At 47.1% G+C, this 23,652-nt stretch overlaps 1 protein-coding gene across 1 annotated transcript; it reads right to left on the bottom strand.

Annotated features, from left to right (window-relative positions):
* Positions 1-423: 423 nt before the first annotated feature.
* Positions 424-19,469, bottom strand: LOC146042243 (cell adhesion molecule CEACAM3-like). The gene is made up of 7 exons (XM_083162162.1): positions 19,087-19,469; positions 16,750-17,106; positions 14,344-14,700; positions 7,903-8,094; positions 6,110-6,171; positions 4,008-4,040; positions 424-2,875 (listed from the first exon to the last, which is right to left on the bottom strand). Exons 1-7 carry the CDS (start codon positions 19,271-19,273, stop codon positions 2,828-2,830), a joined length of 1,236 nt encoding a protein of 411 aa, XP_083018288.1. The 5' UTR covers positions 19,274-19,469; the 3' UTR covers positions 424-2,827.
* Positions 19,470-23,652: the final 4,183 nt, after the last annotated feature.

Raw genomic sequence — 23,652 nt, forward strand, 5'->3', positions numbered from 1 at the left:
GTCCTGTGTAGGAGCCGAGATTACAGCAAAGGGTTCAGTTTGCATCTTCCGGGCCCACACAGTGGGCTTTGAGGTCACGTCTCCTAACCTGTAAGACCAAGCCCCTACTCCGTGAGGTCAGGCCCCTTTTTCCCAGCATGCTGCTCAATGACCGATTATCACACAATGATGATGTTAGGACTGATGGTTTCTGGTATTATAAAATACAATAATTAACAATTATTTTGGGTATTTCATCATCATCATCATCGTCTTAATAAAACAGAAACTGTATGAGGAACTATAGGAGACTATTCTGGGAATCAGCGAGAAACATTTCCTCACATTTCCTCACACGGCTGTATGTCAGTAAACGGCTGGCCTGGTGTTGCTCACAGCAATTTGTGCTGTTTGAATAATGTACAATAATAAAATACAGTCAAATAACAATGTATTAGAGATTGTTTATTACATACTACTAACAGAAGGCACATATACGGCCTGATTCAGCTTTGTCAGCAAATGGGCAAAACCATGGGCGCTGCAGGTGGGGCAGATGTAACATGTGCAGAGAGAGTTAGATTTGGGTGGGGTGTGTTCAAACTGAAATCAAAATTGCAGTGTAAGAATAAAGCAGCCAGTATTTAACTTGCACAGAAACAAAATAAATCTCTCTGCACATGTTACCTCTGCCCCACCTGAAATGCAGCATGATTTTGTCCATTTGGGAAGAAAAACACCTTTGCGATCAGGTCTGAATACCCCCCAAACATCCTTCTTGTACTACCTCTGCACACACTTAACTAAATTAATACTACATTTACTGTCACCTACAATCAATATATTTAGCCAATCTCATGTAAAGATGACAGGCATCTATCATATATAATATCATATATAATTGAGGTATCAAGGTTCATGTGTGCCTTCCTGTCTTGACGAAGGATTATAGTGGACACGGTTCCATGGTATATACAAACTTATCCGGACGATGGACCAGCGGTATCTAGATCAAAGATCATGTGGTCGAATACGTCTATTTAGATATTTCCGTTTTTAAAGTATAAAAGAGTTATTATTAAAGTTAAGTATCCTTGAAAAAGTGCCATTTAGGCACAAAACGCATTGGAGATTTCCCCGGTATCCACACTTCAAGCCGCCCTCCCTTCTCCCGCAACGACCCAACATGGACGTAACAGTGACACGGCCCACCGGCATCCAGATGCAACAGCCGTAAGAAGATCAAGAAAGCCGTTCTGGCTGAAGAATACCGCTGCTCCAGGCTGTTAGGGTAAGGCAGGGAAAGTGTTTGAATGGGGACTCAATCCTCCAAAAGGAGTGTAAACATTTATTTTAACAAATCTATTTCTAATTTACAGGTGCTCACTCATTATATGCCTTTTTATCTTTTGTTTTGTCCTGTCCAAAACCGTTAGCGCTCTTACACCCCATATTTTAAAACTATACCATATTAAGGGCTGCTTTACACTAGCGCAGAGTTCAACCATTAATCCTACATCTACTTAGGCACCTAAAGATAGTTGACAGCATCTAGATCAACAATAACGAAAGACGCAAGTGTTGGATCGACGGGATCGGTATCAACAGTCACAAGTTTTTTACTTTAGATCGATTTGGTTCATAATTTGCCATCCAAATGGCCTAGAGTTAGATTATAATAGTGCCCAAAGCATGGTGAGTGTAGTGAGCCATGCGAGGGGACACTCTACCCTTTTTTTGGGGTCATGTTGACCAATGTCGCCATTTGCACCCAAAAAAAGTGAAAAAAAATGGGGTTGACCTTGTAACTGTCAATCACGTCCCCGTCGATCTAACGCTTGTGTCAAACTTTCGTTACTGCCGATTTAGACCCTGACGACTATCTTAGATGTCTAACTAGATGCATGCGACCAAGAGTAATCGATCACGTGATTGTCGATCCGCTACAGTGCAGTGTAATGTGAATAACAGACACTACTGTGCAATGTAATGTGAATAATAGACACTACTGTGCGGTGTAATGTGAATAGTTCAAACAAATGTGTGATGTACTGTGAATAATAGACACTACTGTGTGATGTATAGTGAATAATGGACACTAATGTGTGATGTAATGTGAATAAAAGACAGTACTGTGTGGTGTAATGTCACTGATAAGTGATTGTTCAAATACAGTCATTTGGATTCATCTGTATTACCTACTGTACCTACAGCACAACCTCCCTTGGTTTAAGGCTTAACCACAGCTACAATGCAGAATGTTCTAGACATGCCAGTCTTCACAGCATGCATGCTCCACAATGGGCCTGACTCAGAGGCGGTTGCAATACCGATGCAGCTCTGATCGTTTTCGGTCGCGAGGCATCGCAACTCTAGAGGACACATACATTTGAATAGAGACGCCCACTGAAGCCAACCATGGTGCAGATACGAGGAACATCGACACTATGGTGGCGCAGAATGGCCACAGGAGCTGCAACCATGTTTTTTTTTTATATGAGATTGCAGTTGCACACCAAAACATACCACAAATCCTCTATCACATGCCTGTGGTTTTGAAGATATTCTGCATTACCTCCCCCAAGTAGCTTCTTCCTGTCACTCAATCTACGGCTGACTGCTCATAACAGTGACATCACAAATGTACCTTGGTACATGCACACTGCTGTCGTAACACATGCACAGTCTACCGATAATTATGTGCGACACCATCGAAGTTGCAAATGCATCTGAATCAGGCGGCCCAATAGGTCACTATAATTATCAATGCACATGAGAGACCATTCTATGTCCGGATGTGGGTGCGTCCGGCTGATCAGAGGAGCCTCAGTCATTCAGTGGGTCCGTCTCAGCTCTGGAGATCACTATACGTGTCCTGCGTTTTATACTGCAAATCCTACAACAGATACAAATACAGTTTTCACATTTTATACAATAAATAGACAACGCGACAAAGACAATTATATGTACACAGACACACATAACCTGATCTCACAATTAGAAGATTACTATTTTTGACATCAGTAGAGAATTGATCTGCTTAATGCAATGGAACCATCGGTACTTGTGTAGTTTCACGGCACCCGGCTACGCTACGTTTTCAGCGTAGGCTAAGCTATGTTGTCAGCGTAGCCCAACGGCTGCCTAGCGTAGTCAGCATAGTGAATCCGCGGCAGCCCTGCGTAGTCAGCGTAGTGTCCCCGTCAGGCAGCGTAGTCACCGTACTGTCCCCGAGAGTTGCAGCTCTGTCCCTGGCAAGGCAAGTGAGCAACTCTCACACAGCGCCAGTAACCGCCAGATTCCCTGTGCTGGCGGATGCCGGCGGAGAGACGCTCCATCTGTCTGAGGTGCACGAGCGTTTCATACGCTTGTGCGTCTCAGTAATTATTTCGTCAGGGTACAGCAACCCTGCCTGTGTCCGCTTCAGGGAGACGGACAGAGTTAGGGGTTCAGCAGCGCTTGCGTCTCTTGCACAAAAGTAAGCGCAGCGAGCCCCGCGGGGGGATGCAGATTACTTGACGTGTATTCCGTGTCCCCACGCCACACTTTATAAAATCAACTCCACGCCGACGTGTATGGTGGGGGTATGAACAGGACGGGAGGACGCGTATCGCATCCCATCGCCACGTTTCGGGCTGGCGTGGATAGTGGGGGTGTTTCAGGATCACACTCACACCTGTCATGTCAGGCAGGTTAAAATGGTCAATGGTTCCCACACAATGTAATAAGCGCTGATTTACTACGATAACTACGTAAGTAGGCTGGCCACGAACGGGCGGGAACGGGAACACTACGCTGATTCTGACAGGGACGCTACGCTAACTACTTCACTACCGCCGTGAAACTACACAAGTACCGAACCATCTTCACTGGAAATATAAATATTCCAACTTTTTGCTGTACTCCCGGCCTAATGCAGATGAGGTCACAAAGCGCCCATTGCATGCTAATCTGTCAGCATTGTCATACTTTCACATTTATGACCATTGAATGATCAAATCCGACTTTTAACGCCATTAAATACTTACCATATAGACAGACTCCTGGTTGGCAGGCTGGCACTATACGGGGTGACAATAAAGAAGAGTGTAAGGTAAATACGGTGATTCTATCTGTTGTGGGTGTCACATACTGTAGGTACATTGGGAGATAGGAGTGATTTGCACACTATTACATACAATACAATATAGAAAATAGTCATCACCATGTTTAGTACATCACAGTGCCGAGGGCATGTTGCAGTCTGTGGACTTCCACCCAAAACATATGTTCTGCATGTACACTGGATACATTGCTAGAGCGATGTGACATCACCAGACCATCCTATATGATGTCATCATAACTGAATAAACTCCAGTGATGAATAAGAAATTCCAAGCTCCGGACTGATAATCTATTGGTGTCTATTGGTGAAAGACTCACATGTAATTGAATATCTTGCAGTTTGTGTTTAACGCCATTTTTTTCCCTGGACTCATTTTACAGACTGAGACCAAGGAATACTTTCTATGATGAATTCTTATTGTTAAAATAGGAAAGCCAATTTCATTAAATAATTGAAGTATTTGGAAGAGTATTTTGCAAGGCGGATGATTATCGAAGGACTGCGCACGTGTACGTATTGTTGCCATTCAGTGAAAGAAAGAAAAAAACTTATTTTCTGATCAATGACATATGAATATAGAGTTATTTAATGGGATTCGGCATGAAAAGACGGCGGTCGGGATCCCGGCGTTCAAATCCCGACGCCGGAATCCCGAACGCCGAAATCCCGACAAGGGGGGGACATGGATCGCCCCCCTTGCTCGCCACGCAGCGGGCACGGTGCCTCGCTAGGCTCAGCACGCTAATTTATTCTCCCTCCAGGGGTGTCGTGGACACCCACGAGGGAGGAAGTGTCGGGATTTCAGCGTTCGGGATTCCGGCGTCAGGATTTTGAACGCCGGGATCCCGACCGCCGGGATTTAAACTGCATCCCATTTAATGCCTTGTGTGAATAAAGAACTCACTTTGGACAAATCCATTATAGTTAATCTAGACAATAGAAGGGCGTCAACAAAAAATAAACAAACAAAAAATGGAATCTTGTTATTGGGAAAAAGTTCGATCTGTGGGATGAAGACCAGACCAGGAGAGGAGATCAATTATTTCACAAGTGGGATCTTTAACAGAGCATCTTTGTCCTGTATATTGATTTTGGTTTACGGAAGTATGTTGTCACATTACCTTTATATGTAAAAATAACTATACACTTTTGGAATGAAGCTGGGAGAGAGAATTTTGCCACATTGAGTCACATTGCACTTATAAGCCATAAGACAGGGATATTGGGGGTACAGGGTATTTTAGATAAAGGATGTTTTCAATCCCAGATTCCGACTTTCATGCATACTGACCGTCAGAATCCCGACAGTTCCGTATATTGTCAAACACAACATTCAGAAATAGATTATCTCTTAAGGGGGTATCCAGTTACTCCTGATGCATTTTTGGCTGGTAAAAACCATCGGTCACAAATCCCGGTATCCAATCAGAGGCCAATCTTTCCTGCTGAGAATGGACCTGCGATCTTACGAAAACACATGGGACGGGGGTAAGTCCCTGATCCCAAGTGCGGTTGCGGCTTCGACGGCTGCTTAACAGGAATAATGCAGGTGTCCCGTGATACAGACGCCATCATCAGGGCTAATGGGATAGCCCTGGGTGATCGGTAAATGTACCTCTAAGGTGGGTATCCAAAGTGTGAGTCTGTAGAAGTGAAAGATGTTGTCCACAGCAACCAAATTCTAGCTATTATTCGCTAGATGGTGCTTGATAAATACGTGGAATCTGATTGGCTGATAATGGGCAACAACTTTCACATTAAAAACTCATACTTAAGGAAATGTACCCATAAGTCTCTCTAGAAGAAGAAATAGTAATGAAATGATAAGTGAATATGGAGAGTTTACAATTTGCCCTTTTTCTACTTCTTATTTATTTAGCAACATCTAGAATATTATAGAAAGTATCTGATTGGTTGATTAGCAACATCTCATGTGAAATAGAACTTGCATGATAGATAGATAGATAGATAGATAGATAGATAGATAGATAGATAGATAGATAGATAGAGACTAATATTACTCACCACTGTTGCAACATGTACGTTGTAATACTCTGTCGGCGGTTCTTGAGTCTTATCTGATGTTTCTGTTGGTTAATTAATAATGCAGATATATTACAATTGAGTATGATCTAGATTATCTTATTACTGTTTAACCCTTTGGGCGGTATTCAATTTTTTTCACCAGCATTTCAGCTTGTTATCCCCGGGGGGCGGTGAGATGAAATGCGCGTCTACACCTGACCATAATGAGCGCGATATGTGCAAAAAAATACATCAATGGAATAATGCTTTAAGATGGGAGATTGGGCGCACTATAACAATTGAATACCGCCCCTTTGAGTGCCAACGTTGCTGTGAGATATCCTCAAAATAACCGCTAAAAATGCCACCGCCGCTCACAGCGACTGTTCTTGGAGTATAAATAAATACAGATACAGACAAGTCAATTCATTGAAGTTTAGTTAAATATTCCACCCAAAAAACGAACAGTCGCTGTGGGCGGCGCCGGCATTTTTAGCGGTTCTTTTGAGGATCTCTCGCCAGCAACGTTGGCACTCAAAGGGTTAATAGAGGCTTAATGATGTTCTGTTTGTCTGCAGGCATTCGCAATACGGTTTTACCCAGATTGTATTCTACCATAACTAAGTATTCCATCAGAACAGATATTGGGAATACACACACTGGGAATATACACGTGTACGTTGCCATGGTGTGGCCAATGGTGGCATCTAACGATGATCCAGGCGGTTTTACAGGATGTAGTCAATAACCAGGCCACAATCCTGGCAGTGGAATCCTGATGACATAATACCAATGGATCCAATAGTACTGGGGTTAGGGTTGGGCCCTAGGGGATGGTTAGGGTTAGGCTGGGAGAGAGGGTAGCTAGGGCTAAGGTTAAGCTTAGGGTTACAATACTTACCGAAATCCATAGGGATTTTGAACGTAGGAGGATTCCGCCGCCAGGGAGGTACTTTGTGGTGGCGTTTGCATACGTTCATATATGGTGGTTTTTGGCTGTATCTGCGTCCACCTCTGAATCAGTCCCTAAATCTCATCTAATGACCTGTATATTGTGCATGTCTCCCCCAGGTAGGTGTTCCCTGTGTGATCACTGTACTGTCTGTTCTTATATTATACACTGGCTGTTGTGGTCATAGAGGCCGATTTATGTTTTTGCTGGTGGGTGCTCAAGCCAAAAATATAGAGGAGTGGCTTCATGGGGAAGGGGTGTGGCCACAAAATAATACCCCCACTGAGCTCCCCCCCCTCCCCCCCCGATCACGGCATTTATATGCAGCAATCCGCGGGTCTCAGGGGAGGGGGCGGAGCTAAAACGGCACAATCGTGACATTTTAGCCCCGCCCCCTCCATGGATATCAGTTATTTTGGCTATTTGCCGTAATGGGGGTGGGGCTTAATGACGTCACTGTTAAGCCCCGCCCCCAAAACGAGTAATGCAAGATTCCTCTCCGGGCTTCTCCCGGAGAGGATTTTTTGAAAGTCGGCAACCCTGGTTTAACTGTTACCTAAAGGGCTGTTGCACAGCAATCCAAATCTATACGCAAGTATACCTGGCCAATAAAGCCGATTCTGATAGTTAGAGGAAGGGTTTTTAATTCCGCACTGTGTGCTCTTACTTGCTCGTCTTCCTATAATTCATACTATCATTTTCTTTGTTATTTTTAGTTCTTGAAAAGGTTTTTCATATTTTTTTGTATATTCATAAGAATGTGGTGCTACCCCTCTCCTATGCAATAAATCATTATGTGAGAAAAGCGAAAGTTGCAATCCAAATCTATACGCAAGTATACCTGGCCAATAAAGCCGATTCTGATTCTGATTCCCTCTCTGCTCCTGTCTCAGGGGAAGGACACATCTCTTATACAGCAGGAAGGTTGCACTAACAATCAGCACAACTCCCAGGACTGTCCCACAGACGATTCCCGCTATCTCTGCGATGCTGAGCTCAGATAGAGGTTCACAGGCGCCAGGAATGAATGGTGCTACGATGGAAGCAGATACCAAGTATCACAGAAATGAAAATGAGCAGATACAATTAAATACAAATCTGATAATGATTTAATTCATATTTCTGATACCCCTGACTAGTTCGGACATTGCCGTTTACCTAGATAAATATAGAATACAGCGATCGTCACATGACTGTTGACACTTTCCCAGCTTTATCCCGGAGAATAACACATTTGAGTCCCAAAACGATAATTCTACAGGTAGGTACAATAGTACTGATATCACTGCACTAATAATTATGAGGCATAAGAAGAAGAAAAATAATTGTACAAAGTACAGATGGCGCGGGTCTCTTCTTTGCAGGGGATGGCGATGGCGACGCCAGCCACCATCCCCCGCCACCCGCCATCTGTATCTGCGAAAGGGGACGTGCAAGCACGTGATGCGCGCGTGTCCCCTTTTGCACGGTTCCCCCGGGTCCCTGCCGGCTTGTCGGCGGTCACCCGGGGTCCCCACCGCCTCCCCGCACCCCCCCTAACCCTGTCTGTCTCCCTGAAGCGGAGACGGACAGGGTTCCTGTTGCCCCGCCACTTGGAAACTGAGATGCACGTGCACATGAGACGCACGCACGTCTCAGTCAGATGAGAGCCGGGCTGCTGGCGGATCGCCAGCGGTGACGTTCTGGTGATTCGCCAGCAAGAGGGAGCCCGGCTCCATCTGTACGTGGGCATTATTAATTACTGAAATCAATCAAGGGGGCACTTTTTAGCTACAATATCTATGGGGTCCACTGTTACATATTAACTTTAGTTTGAAACCGCAGGCCAGGATTACCAAGAGGGACAATGCTACCTTTAATTGCTCGGGCATGGCTAGGGACAGGGGCCCATACATATTTTTGTGGCCCCCCTAGAGTGAAAGTGTAACAGTCTCCTACTGGCTTACCAGAATAATACACACGTAGCGATTCCTGGGCATTTTCTAAGCGATCTCACTAGATTGCATAGAAAATGCCCCTACATCGCTCCGTGTGTAGGGGCATAGTGATAGCGATGCACAGCCCCGCGCGTTGCTATGTCCAGCAATTAATATCCAGCCTGCTGGATAAATCTAGTTACAGTATATCACTAGTCAGGTCCAGTGTTCTAACTGGAGAACTCGCATGGAAATTCGATTAGTGCATTCATTCACTGACCTCAAATCGAGTCATCCAAATTGTGAGAATTTAGGTTATTTATGATTGATTTATTGGTACTCTTTACTTAACACGGCGCCACCAATCAAAATCGTGGTCATCGCGGGTAAAAATCGCGGTGATCGCGGTAATCGCGGGCATCGCGGGTAAAATTGGATGGTCGCGATGCCCGCGATGACCGCGATCACCGCGATTTTCCCATAGGGAACAATGTTAAAAAAGGCTGATTGACCGCGATTTCAGTGTTAAATGGCTCAATTGACCCGATTTGGCCATATTAACCCTGAATTAGGCCCAATTAACCCTTAAATGTCCCCCCACGATCCACGCCAACCCGAAGCGTGGCGAGCGCAGCGAGCCCGCGAGGGGCGGCGGTACGCGTCCTCCGACCTTTTCATGCCCTACTATCCACGTCGGCGTGGTGTGAGAATATAATAGTGTGGCGAGCGCAGCGAGCCACCGAGCCCGAAGCGTGGCGAGCGCAGCGAGCCCCGCGAGGGGACGCGGATACCTTCACAGGTAGACGCGTCCCCTCGCGGGCTTCACAGGTGTCCGGGTCGCCACGGACACCTGTGAAGCCCGCGAGGGGACGCGTCTACCTGTGAAGGTATCCGCGTCCCCTCGCGGGGCTCGCTGCGCTCGCCACGCTTCGGGCTCGGTGGCTCGCTGCGCTCGCCACACTATTATATTCTCACACCACGCCGACGTGGATAGTAGGGCATGAAAAGGTCGGAGGACGCGTACCGCCGCCCCTCGCGGGCTCGCTGCGCTCGCCACGCTTCGGGTTGGCGTGGATCGTGGGGTGGCGTTAAAAATTTGGGGGGACAATTAAGGGTTAATGGGCTCTGTGGCCCATTTAACATTGATTCCTATGGCAAAATCGGGTTGATTGAGCCATTTAACACTAAAATCGGGTCCATCGCGACTTTTAACATTGTTCCCTATGGGAAATCGTGAGCATCGCGTCGCGGGCATCGCGGGTGCATTTATGGCCGGCCGCGACGCGACCGACACGATTTCCCTGTTTAACATTGGTTTCAATGGGAAATCGCGGGCATCGCGTCGGTCGCGTCGCGGCCATACATTAATGTACTCGCGATGCCCGCGACGGGCGCCGCACTAAGTAAAGAGTACCGATTTATTTTTACAATGGCCTTTCCCATAGAGTCCTAGACCCCCTATAGCATGCATGTAGACATACCATAGGGGGGGGGGGGGAGGGTCACACGGGGGGGGGGAGGGTCACACGCATGATGGAGAAAGTGCAGATGACAAATTATTACACAGTATTGATCTATAGTGACTACTTTTCACCTGGACTATCAGATAACATTTCCATATCATAACATATCCCTGATTGCTTCACTATACAAACATGTCCTGACGGCCTGTGCCAGTCTGGGGAGTCTGGGAACCAGGCTGAGATACTGGATTTCATCACATACTGTCGGTTATTACTAGAGGCCTAGGAAATACTGTATCAGTGGGACCATGACATGGATCCAGTAATATTCCAGTTGTACGTACACAAGAAAACACATTAATTACATTTATCTTATCTATTAGTATGACTAATGGGGCGTACAGACGGGGCGGTGTACCCCTGAGCGATCGGTCAGGACCTGTGTTCTCCAGTGAGACAACAGCGATTATCAATTTATCAGGCATGCTGGATATTAAATCGCCAGAAGATAGCAACGTACGGGGCCACGCATTGCTATGGCCCCTACACACTGAGCGATGTAGGGGCATTTTCTAAGCAATCTAGCGAGATCACTTAGAAAAGGCCTCTAAATATTCACGAGTTCTAAATCGTCCCGATGTTTTGGGGACCGCGCATGGTCTATTGTGAGCATGAGCAACATAGTCGCTGAATCGTACAAAAAGCATTGGAGTGGGTCGGGGGCAGACGGCAGTGGGAATAAGCCTCACGCTGGGCATTCCCATGGATACATGGGCGGGCCGATGGGTTCCAGAGGCGTACAGCTGATGTCACAGGACGTCAGTCGCCTGTTCCGTCTTCGTCCCGGCGCTCGCAAATAAGAGTCAGTTTCCAATTACGTCTATTTGCGAAGACAGGAGAAATCTTTCGATAGTCGGTGACCATCGAATGATTTCTCCTGCAGCGGAGAAGTGTTTCCGTTACACATCCCCTCGCATGTTACCAAGTGGGTTTATATAGAAACACACCATAAAAACATCTTCAGGGGTAAGCTCAAAATTTTTCCAGGGTAGAGGGGGAGTAGTGACACCAAAGTGCCGGCTCCTGCTCAATGACAGGAGCCGGGTGATGCCATGTAACATTATGTGCAGCATCCGGCTCCTGTCACAGTGTAGGAGCGAGCACTGCAGTCACAGCACTCCACGGGGGAAGCCCGCATCTCTCAGAACGATGATAACGCAGGTCTAAATGCAAAACCACGCCTCTCACATAAAGGCATACTCCTCCTATAAAGCAACACTCCCCCTTCTGTGAAGTCACACCTCCTTTTTGCCTTTGTGACCACACCAGGTGTCAGTATAGTAAGTGTTGTGAGGTTCAATTCAGGCAACTTACAGAGAAGCCTTGACGTGGCTTGGGAGCATAGCATACACCTGCGCAAGTATATGTAACCAATATCTCTGAATTCTATTGTCATGTAGTGTTCAAGATTGGTTACTAATACCACTCAGTGAGCAGGGGGAACCAATGTCTTGTTACTTACTCAGTATTAACCCCTCCCTCATGCACCTGAGTAGTATTACTGAACTAATTTGAGCATCTACCACTATCTGTATGTATATGGTCTAAAACGAACAAGCTTCCTAGTGATTCCAGCATCAGCATTTCTCCCTGCTGTTGTTACCACCAGTCAGGATTCTGGTGCTGGTATTTCGACTGCCGGCATCCCGACCCCCAGCATCTTAATTGCATCCTGTCACATTTGTCAGCGCTGCCCTGTCAGGCAATCACTTATCCGCGCTGTGCCTCAAGTATTAGTCCCTGTCGGCATCATGCAAGTTTCATTAGGTGTTCCTCAGCCTCCGCTGATGCTGCGGCCATTACAAACACCGGAGCTTCCCTCCAAGCCCCGAGCTGGGTGCAGCCATGACAGTCCTAGCCAGCTGATCAGTCTGGATCCAATCCAGAGCCACTCAGCTGCCAGCTAATTACCATGGCCAAATCATTATGCAGCCAGGGGTATATATCTAGTCTCTGGACACTAAGGAATGGACAGTGCTTTGATGTTGAACTACCTGTATGCTGTCTGTTAATCTGCTCATGATTTTTAGAAACTCCTGTGCATATCTACCTGCTGCTCTGCATGGTCCTGCTCCTAGTCTGATCACCTCCTGGCCTCCTGCTGATAGTCTAATCATCCCTGGCCTCCTGCTCCTAGTCGGATCATCCCTGGCCTCCTGCTCCTAGTCGGATCATCCCGGCCTCCTACTTCTAGTCTGATCATCCAGGCCTCCTGCTCCTAGTCTGATCATCCCTGTCCTCCTGCTCCTAGACTGATCATCCCTGTCCTCCTGCTCCTAGTCGGATCATCCCGGCCTCCTGCTCCTAGTCGGTGCATCCCAGTCCTCCTGCTCCTAGTCTGATCATCCCTTCCTCCTGCTCCTAGTCGGATCATCCCGGCCTCCTGCTCCTAGTCGGATCATCCCTTCCTCCTGCTCCTAATCGGTTCATCCCGGCCACCTGCTCCTAGTCAGATCATCCTGGCCTCCTGCTTCTAGTCGGATCATCCCTGTCCTCCTGCTCCTAATCGGTTCATCCTGGCCTCCTGCTTCTAGTCGGATCATCCCTTCCTCCTGCTCCTAATCGGTTCATCCCGGCCTCCTGCTCCTAGTCAGTGCATCCCGGCCTCCTGCTCCTAGTCGATGCATCCCAGCCTCCTGATCACCCCACGCCTCTGCTCAATCCCGGTAACCTGCACTGCAATCCTGCCTGTTGGATTAACCTGGCCTCCTGCACTACAAGATCTGCTCATTGGTTCAATCCTGGTCTCCTGCTGTGCCTTACTGCCCATCCGGATGAATCTCTGTCTCCTGCACCACAAGCTCTGCGCATCGGTTGATTCCAGTCTCCTGTTGTGCATATCTGTCCACAGACTTATTTTGGCAACCTGCAACTATGGTACATCTTGCTAACTAGTATCGCCTTCTGCTCTTGGGCTCATTCTGCTTACTGCACTCCAATCAGCCATCAGGATCTACCTAGCACATGCAATGCTCATTCTACTTCCTTTGTTTACTGCCCTGCATACTGGCCTGCAATCTTCCAGCCCACCACTATTACACCTGAGTGCCACTGAGTCTGGCCTGCATTCCCCAGCTCACTACCACTATGCCTGAGTGCTAGTGTGTCTGGCCTGAATCCTTCCAGCAGACCCTGCAGCACAGAACACTTCTACTTATTGTGGTCTGATATTTACGGTCAATACTATTGCCTATGACTTTTTACATTTGTGAATAAATCTTATCCTAAACCTCCCACCTTTGTCATTGAGCTCTCAAGTCAGGGCCCCGTACTCCAAGCTAGTCTGGGTCCACAAATATCCTTACCTGTGTCACATCCCAGTATTAGAAGCAAATTACGGTACTTGTGTAATATCTGGCCGCCTGATTTTTTCATTGCATCGCATCGCATGCAATATAGTGGCATACAATTAATGTGATGCGATTTTTCATTGTAAAGACCCAATTTTTATTTGTCTAGTCACCCATGGGTGATTTCATACCCCCACTATCCAACTACGCATGGAGTCGATTTTATATAGTGTGGCGAGCGCAGCGAGCCACCGAGCCCGAATCGTGGCGAGCGCAGAATACATGTAAAGTAATCCGCGTGCGCTCGCCATGCTTTGGGCTCGCCACACTATATAAAATCAACTCCATGCGTAGTTGGATAGTGGGGGTATGAAATCACCCATGGGTGACTATACAATTAAAAATCTGGTCTTTACAATGAAAAATCACATTGCATCACATCGCATGCCTTAAGTGGTGACATGCAATGAAAAAATTGGGCGCCCAGATAATACACAAGTACCGTAATTACTGCTCACACAGCAGACTGGAGCAGTGATAACGTGTAACTCACCATAGATTGTCAATGTCACAGATGCTTGTTCTGCTGGTCTCTCAGTCTGTATCTTCACTGTATAATTACCAGTATCTGTTATTTGGAGATCTGAGATCAGTAAAGAACCATTAGGGAAAGGTCTGGCCCGGGAGTTATATACAGGTCCTTGAAGTAGTGGGGAAGTATCACTAGGAAGATATACAAGTATCTGGTGCTGGACACTTGTGTTTGTCCCTTTATACCAAATGATGGAATAAATTTTCCTGCTAATCCCAATGACATTCATAGTGACAGATTCCTGGATCAATGGATATTTAGGGATCAGCTGAATATCTATCCGTCCGGTCGTCATATCCAGCCAAAGACTCAGCAAAACTGGAAGAGAAAATCCACGTAATAATCTCTGGCCAATCTCAGTAAGACAAATGGTAACCCAACAGTTTATCTTATGCAGTGATGCAGGCCAGGACATACTGTAGTGTAGTCATCCCTGTTTCACCTTACTCTGGTTCTGACATACTGGGCAATAACTACTGTGGCAGGGACAGCAAGATTCCCCTGATTCAAAATATGACAGCAGTTAAACATGGATCCAGTGCAGGATTTTGTTGAGGTAAGGAATGAACTGCTGCCAGGTTGATTAGTAGCGCCTGTTAGCTGCCTTTAAGAATGCTGTCTGTACACAGGGATAAAGCTCCTGATGCTGGATAAGGTGACCAGGCAATAGGATGGGGGGCTGAGTTTACATTAAGCCCATTGGAGTTTATACCAATATTGTCAGAACATTAATCTGTTACCTGCTGTGAACGGCTGTTATCACTTTGTGAGTGATATAACTGCTGGAGAAAGAATAAAGCCTGCTGCTTGAATTAAAGGCTACTGTGCATAGGGGGCACACTGCTGTATGCTGTGTTATACTCTGCTGTTCTGGCTATGCTGTATAAGCGGCTGCATATAGAAGGCACACTGCTGTAGCTGGGATATACTCTGCTGCTCTACTGTAAAAGTGACTGTGTATAGGGGACTCCATACTGTATTGGCTGTGCTGCGTTAAGAGACTTTACACTCAAGTGGTTGTGCTCTGTATAGTTATTTTGTAGGGGCACGCTGCTTTATTGGCTGCACTGTACTCAGCGGTAAATTGTACTGTGTGGTGAGCGTTACCTTATAGAGTTATTCACGTACATCAATAAGCCCTGTGTTCCACACATGAATCATGCTGCGAGTACTCCAGTAAACAGTGGCAATGTGTCATAGATGTTCTATAAACCGTGTGTTTGTGCTGCTGCTCTGTTGCTTAGTAACCATCCAGCTCCCTGAAGGCCTTTGGCCAATATTGGTGAAAGAATATTGTCTGCTGTGAGGTGGTTCAAAGCAGAGCCAAATCCAGAAAAAAAAATGGTCTGGCGCACATCTCTAATATCAACACCTGCACACACATCCTTCCCAATAAAGTAAGCGGTTCTTTGTGCAAAAAAATTAGATGAATTTGCTACTTTTACATTACAACATTTGCTCTTTTTTCGAGATGCGATAACTCTTCTTACGGTCGATGGCCTTTGGCAAAATTTTCATTCGCTGGGGATTTGTTGCCTGATTGACAGCCAGGGAGCGCCAGCGCCCGCCCCTAATTTTGGAGAAAAATGTAAAGCCAAAAATTTAAGTCCTGGGCTTCCTTTCAGCTGCGCGGAGAGGAAAATTCCTTCGATGGTAAGTAACCATCGATGGACTTTTACTCTGTGAGGGCACATGCGAGCGTATGTTTAATTGCCTATGACTTTTTACATTTGTGAATAAATCTTATCCTAAACCTCCCACCTTTGTCATTGAGCTCTCAAGTCAGGGCCCCGTACTCCAAGCTAGTCTGGGTCCACAAATATCCTTACCTGTGTCACATCCCAGTATTAGAAGCAAATTACGGTACTTGTGTAATATCTGGCCGCCTGATTTTTTCATTGCATCGCATCGCATGCAATATAGTGGCATACAATTAATGTGATGCGATTTTTCATTGTAAAGACCCAATTTTTATTTGTCTAGTCACCCATGGGTGATTTCATACCCCCACTATCCAACTACGCATGGAGTCGATTTTATATAGTGTGGCGAGCGCAGCGAGCCACCGAGCCCGAATCGTGGCGAGCGCAGAATACATGTAAAGTAATCCGCGTGCGCTCGCCATGCTTTGGGCTCGCCACACTATATAAAATCAACTCCATGCGTAGTTGGATAGTGGGGGTATGAAATCACCCATGGGTGACTATACAATTAAAAATCTGGTCTTTACAATGAAAAATCACATTGCATCACATCGCATGCCTTAAGTGGTGACATGCAATGAAAAAATTGGGCGCCCAGATAATACACAAGTACCGTAATTACTGCTCACACAGCAGACTGGAGCAGTGATAACGTGTAACTCACCATAGATTGTCAATGTCACAGATGCTTGTTCTGCTGGTCTCTCAGTCTGTATCTTCACTGTATAATTACCAGTATCTGTTATTTGGAGATCTGAGATCAGTAAAGAACCATTAGGGAAAGGTCTGGCCCGGGAGTTATATACAGGTCCTTGAAGTAGTGGGGAAGTATCACTAGGAAGATATACAAGTATCTGGTGCTGGACACTTGTGTTTGTCCCTTTATACCAAATGATGGAATAAATTTTCCTGCTAATCCCAATGACATTCATAGTGACAGATTCCTGGATCAATGGATATTTAGGGATCAGCTGAATATCTATCCGTCCGGTCGTCATATCCAGCCAAAGACTCAGCAAAACTGGAAGAGAAAATCCACGTAATAATCTCTGGCCAATCTCAGTAAGACAAATGGTAACCCAACAGTTTATCTTATGCAGTGATGCAGGCCAGGACATACTGTAGTGTAGTCATCCCTGTTTCACCTTACTCTGGTTCTGACATACTGGGCAATAACTACTGTGGCAGGGACAGCAAGATTCCCCTGATTCAAAATATGACAGCAGTTAAACATGGATCCAGTGCAGGATTTTGTTGAGGTAAGGAATGAACTGCTGCCAGGTTGATTAGTAGCGCCTGTTAGCTGCCTTTAAGAATGCTGTCTGTACACAGGGATAAAGCTCCTGATGCTGGATAAGGTGACCAGGCAATAGGATGGGGGGCTGAGTTTACATTAAGCCCATTGGAGTTTATACCAATATTGTCAGAACATTAATCTGTTACCTGCTGTGAACGGCTGTTATCACTTTGTGAGTGATATAACTGCTGGAGAAAGAATAAAGCCTGCTGCTTGAATTAAAGGCTACTGTGCATAGGGGGCACACTGCTGTATGCTGTGTTATACTCTGCTGTTCTGGCTATGCTGTATAAGCGGCTGCATATAGAAGGCACACTGCTGTAGCTGGGATATACTCTGCTGCTCTACTGTAAAAGTGACTGTGTATAGGGGACTCCATACTGTATTGGCTGTGCTGCGTTAAGAGACTTTACACTCAAGTGGTTGTGCTCTGTATAGTTATTTTGTAGGGGCACGCTGCTTTATTGGCTGCACTGTACTCAGCGGTAAATTGTACTGTGTGGTGAGCGTTACCTTATAGAGTTATTCACGTACATCAATAAGCCCTGTGTTCCACACATGAATCATGCTGCGAGTACTCCAGTAAACAGTGGCAATGTGTCATAGATGTTCTATAAACCGTGTGTTTGTGCTGCTGCTCTGTTGCTTAGTAACCATCCAGCTCCCTGAAGGCCTTTGGCCAATATTGGTGAAAGAATATTGTCTGCTGTGAGGTGGTTCAAAGCAGAGCCAAATCCAGAAAAAAAAATGGTCTGGCGCACATCTCTAATATCAACACCTGCACACACATCCTTCCCAATAAAGTAAGCGGTTCTTTGTGCAAAAAAATTAGATGAATTTGCTACTTTTACATTACAACATTTGCTCTTTTTTCGAGATGCGATAACTCTTCTTACGGTCGATGGCCTTTGGCAAAATTTTCATTCGCTGGGGATTTGTTGCCTGATTGACAGCCAGGGAGCGCCAGCGCCCGCCCCTAATTTTGGAGAAAAATGTAAAGCCAAAAATTTAAGTCCTGGGCTTCCTTTCAGCTGCGCGGAGAGGAAAATTCCTTCGATGGTAAGTAACCATCGATGGACTTTTACTCTGTGAGGGCACATGCGAGCGTATGTTTAAGCATACATGCGGAGATTCGGATGGCAGAGTGCTTTTGGTCGGGCAGCGTTAACCTGCTCGCTTGGCTCCAATTATACGCAACCTAGCGAGCAGGTCTGAATTACCCCATTGACTGGGACTATGGGGTTATTCAGACCAGATAAAACGGCTGCGAACAGACTTGCACAGGGTGGGGAGTTCACTGTGGCTGTGCAGAGGCTGTCTGATCGCAGGGCCCTGCAAATTAGCATTCCAGCGATCCGGTCTGAATAACCCCCTATATGCATATACTACGCACCCCAGGATTAAGGTTGGTAGTCATAAATTGTGCCTGTGTGGTTTGATGACCCTACATACGCAATAGTGAGGCAGAGGTCAGAAACAATTCAAGCGATGGCTTCTTTCTCTGAATGTAATAAGAAATTGGAACTTATCATCAGGACCAATTCCTGATCACTGATATACTGTATGAGCCCCAATGCAATCAGGGAACTTTATGTTTTTATTACTACAGATTGCAAAAGAGCAGAATAAAATGAAGAAGAATCGTATAACAATATAATGCATCAGTTTTATATTGTAAAGTATAAAGGAAAGTTTCCCCTGTACCTGCCAGTCGGTAGCCCAGCATATCAATGATCCTGGCTGCTGGCTGTGTGTCCAGTAGGTCCAGAAGGTCATACCTGCAGTGTGTGTGGTGCACTGTATAAATAGGGTGACTTGGTTTCGACCTGCTGTAATGTTTAACCAACCTCCCCCTCACCGATACACAAACTATCACTTTATTCTGTTTCATGGAAAGGTTTAAGAATTTACTAGACGCAAGTTTTCTCTGTGTCACCCCCGCCCCTTACAGGGGGCTCATTCAGAGCTGGACAGAATTCCATCACAATATTTATAGAAACTGTTCAATTTATTGCAGATCCCAGTAAGTTCTCTACTTGTGACTCAGCTGTAGCCATGTGGCATTTGAAGTTAGGATAAGTGGTATGTCTTGGGCATGCAAAAAGAGTTCAAAGGTCGCAGCCCACCGGGTGAAGACTGAAGACACCATGCAAGCCCTAGATCATGGGTGGTGGTTATGCAAAAGAGCTCAAAGGTCACTGCCCACTGGGGGGACGGGGACGGGGGACAGAAGATGCAGTGGAAGCCCTATATAATGGGCAGCGGCCATGCAAAAGAGCTCAAATGAAGAATGACAGCCACTCTCCCTCCCTTTTCCTTGGGGGGGGGGGGGGCAGCCAAATATGGTGTGCCTAAGGGAAGCGGGACCCTGAAATTCAGCCCCGGTGCATACTTGTCCACCCTCCCAGAATGGCTGGGAGGCTCTCAATCCCTCCACCGGTTAAATAGCATTCATGGTTGTCCCGCCTCCTCCCAGAGGAGTCCTAAAAAACTGCATGTACTGTAAGGGGATGGAGCTTGGTGAGCACAATCTCCGCCCCCTCCCCACCCCCAGAAATGCTGCAGAGTGTCTCCACAATGGGGGTTATTCTGGTTGACTTGACATGCAGCGCTGCAAGGTTTGCAGTGCTGCGTGTCGTTTTCAGCTCGCCCACCTCATGCAATTGCTGCCTCCCACCATTCGCAGCCCAAATTCCCCCACACAGCTGCAAACGGATGTGTTGCATAAACATCCATTTGCAGCCAAGGACCAAACCCACATCATTCAATGGTCGCCGACCATTGAATGATTTGGAAGGTACACGCATATCTAACTGACTCTCGGGCCCTTAGATATGCGGCACCCACGTCACAGGGTGATTACCTAGGAAACGCCCAGCGTTTTCATGGAAATGAACATGAAGCGCTGAACGTTACCATTGGCGCAACTACCCAAGATGGCCCACATGTTGGGTGCGTGCGTCATAAATGAAGGCTATGAGATTGCGCCTTTTATCAATTAAGATATTATTATACTAGGTGATTCATCGCGCCCTACGGGCGCTCTTCACACCGTCGTAAGGGGCTGCGCCCCCTTAATTTGTGAACATTTGTATATGAGAAAGATGGTTAGAATTGTATGAAAGATGGCCTGTATTGCAACTTGAGTTATAGGTGAAATGTGTTAAATAGAGAGCATATGATGTGGAAGGGGGTGTGTATTGTTTTGTTTAATTAAAAAGCGGTTACAGAGAAAGATGTACATTGATAGTGTGGATGGTACAGTGACATTTGTGGGTGTGGGGGGCTGTGTGTGCATGTTGTTTAGGTGTGTGTGCAATAATATAGTAGGGTGTTTTTGAGTCAGCGACTCCCGACTGGCGGAGGTCACGACACAGGAAAACAGGAGGCTGGGTAGTGATAGGGGTGTGTGGACATAAGGGGGACTAAGGCCCTTATTCTGGTTGGTGCGGTGTTTTCCGCTTGCGGTCGTACCGCCGATGTTTTTCATCTGCGCATGTGCAGAGGTCACTCTGCGCATGTGCAAGCGGTTTCGCCGTACGTTTTTTTTAGGCGCCGCACAGGGGGCGGAGAGGGGCGTGAGGGGCTACTTAGCCTCATTACCCTATGCATACGCCCCGCGTTTCATGGGCGTTCCCATGCAAATGCTGGGCGTATGCATGGTAATAAAGCCGTGACGCATGTGTAGGGGGCGGGCATCTGACATCGCCGGATGTCAGCTGCCCGCCCCCATACATGATTTCATACGGACAAGTGTCCGTGTGGTCTAGGGTGGCGGGAGCTGGTGAAGCGTGCGGCCCTGCATTCGATGGTCGGCGACCATCGAATGCAGAGGCTGCTCCCAAGATGTAGGAGGCGTATCCCCGTCCACTTTCATGCGGACCGCCACATATCCGCGTACGGACGGAGGTGGCGATCCGTATGGAAGGCGGGGATTCGCCTGCACGGTCCTGGCCGCATATTCTGATCTGGCCGCACAGATCAGAATAAGGGCCTAAAAAAGGAGGGTGGGAGATACTGCGCAGCTTCTGCCAGTGGGTGAGGGTCCAGTGTGGCAGTACAGGAGTACAGGATGGTGGCCCTGAGTCAGTGTCTCCTCCTACTGGGTGGGAGTTAGGGTACATGAGAGCAGGAGGCTGGGCTATAAGGCATGATAGGGGCATGTGGGCAAAACAGCGTCAGCGACTCCCCAGTGGTGGAAGTTACGGTTCAGGAGAGCAGGAAGCTGGGTAGTGATAGGGGTGTGTGAGTATACGGGGGACTAAAGAGGGGCTTAGGGGTGCCATGAATTGTGGGAGGGGCGTGGGGGGTGCCGTGAATCAAGGGAGGGAGGGGGCGCAGGTGTCCGCGGATCGCGGGAGAAGGCGGGGGGTCCGCAAAGCGTGGGAGGGGGTGTGAATTGCGGGAGGGGGGGGTTGCGAATTGCGGGAGGGGGTGTGTGCGGGGGGTGACGTGAATCGTGGGAGGGGGCGTGAATCGTGGGGGGGGGGGGTGCGCGGGGGGTCCGTGAATTGCGGGAGGGGGGGCACGGGGCGAGATAAATCACCTAGTTGGCTATATATTCTTGTAGAAGGATGGTAGGATGTTGCTGTCATTCAGAATGCATTTACATAAACAGTAATAGTAACAGTAAAAGATCTGACTTAAAACACCTACAGTAAAACAGAACAGGTGTTATATATTATACAAAGAATTGGTTGATGATGTGTAGGTTGACGTGCACATAGTTGTCACTGTAAAAAAATTGCTACAAGAAAAAATCAACACAGAAAGGTCAACACATGTAAATGTTGACATAAGTGTGGCACTTCATTGGTGTCCATGTCGACACATGAGAATGAATATGAAAACATTCAAAAGAGAAAAATAAATCTTCAAAAACTCATGTCAACCTTTTTCATTGTCGACCATAGCCGTGTCAGTGTTTTGCATGTGCCATTTAATCCTGGGGTTGCCGTGAATCGCGAGCGGGGGTGGGGGGGAGGAGGTGAGGTGTGTCCGCGAATCACGGGAGGAGGGGTCATGGTTGGATGCCGTGAATTGCGGGAGGGGGGGTTGCGGGGGGGGGTGGGTGCCGCAAATCGTGGGAGGGGGGACGCGGGGGGTTGCAGTGAATTGTGGGAGGGTGGGTCGCAGGGGCGGGGGGGTTGCCGCAATGACAGGGGAGGGAATCGCGGTAGGGGGGGTCCCGGGGGGTGGGGGGTACCGCGAGGAAGGGGGGGCCTGGGGGGTTGGCACAAATCGTGGGGGGGGGGTCGCAGGGTGCCATGAATCGCAGGAGGGGGTGTGTCACGGGGTGGGGCCGCAAATCGCGGGAGTCGCCGCAAATTGGGGGGGGGTGTGCTGTGAATCGCGGGAGGGGGGTCGCCGGGGGGTGCCGCGAATCGCCACAAGAAAAAATCAACACAGAAAGATCAACACATGTAAATGTTGACATAAGTGTGGCACTTCATTGGTGTCCATGTCGACATATGAGAATGAATATGAAAACATTGAAAAAGTGAAAAATAAATCTTCAAAAATTCATGTCAACCTTTTTCATTGTCGACCATAGCCATGTCAGTGTTTTGCATGTGCCATTTAATCGTGAGGTTGCCGTGAATGGGGGGGAGGGGGAGGGACACATTGTTCTGTTTCTGGATTACCATCACCTGTGCTTAAACACCTTTCTTATCATTTACCCTGTTTAAAACAGGTGATGACAATCCTAAATTAAGATGGAAGTCCACAAACAGAGCATTCTGTCCCTCCTGGAGAGGGTCATGTTGGGAGGTATGGAGGTGTAGGGCGCTCACCTGGTGTGTCTGGTGAGTAGCTGTGTCTTTGCTGTGTAACATGGGGCCTTATTTTGGTTCATTCTTTCTGACAAAATCCTTCTTAGATGGGCAAAACCATGTGCACTGCAGGTGGGCAGATGTAACATGTGCAGAGAGAATTAGATTTGGGTGGGGTTTTACTTTAAAGTGAGATCTATATTGCAGTGTAAAAATAAAGCAGTCAGTATTTTCCCTGCACAGAAACAAAATTACTCACCCAAATCTAATTCTCTCTGCACATGTTACATCTGCCCCCCTGCAGTGCACATGGTTTTGTCCATCTAAGAAGGATTTTGTCAGAAAGAATGAACCAAAATAAGGCCCATGGAGAGGAAGAGGGTGTCTGTGGGCTCACTGGGCTGGTTCTCTGTCGTGTGAGTCAGTCATGTGAGTCAGAGGCTCCACCCAGCGTTACAGCTTCAGACACACTTTGAGTGACAGATGTAGCTAAATA

Source organism: Crinia signifera, chromosome 19, assembly GCF_055691185.1.
Source record: "Crinia signifera chromosome 19, ASM5569118v1, whole genome shotgun sequence".
Taxonomy (NCBI): domain Eukaryota; kingdom Metazoa; phylum Chordata; class Amphibia; order Anura; family Myobatrachidae; genus Crinia; species Crinia signifera.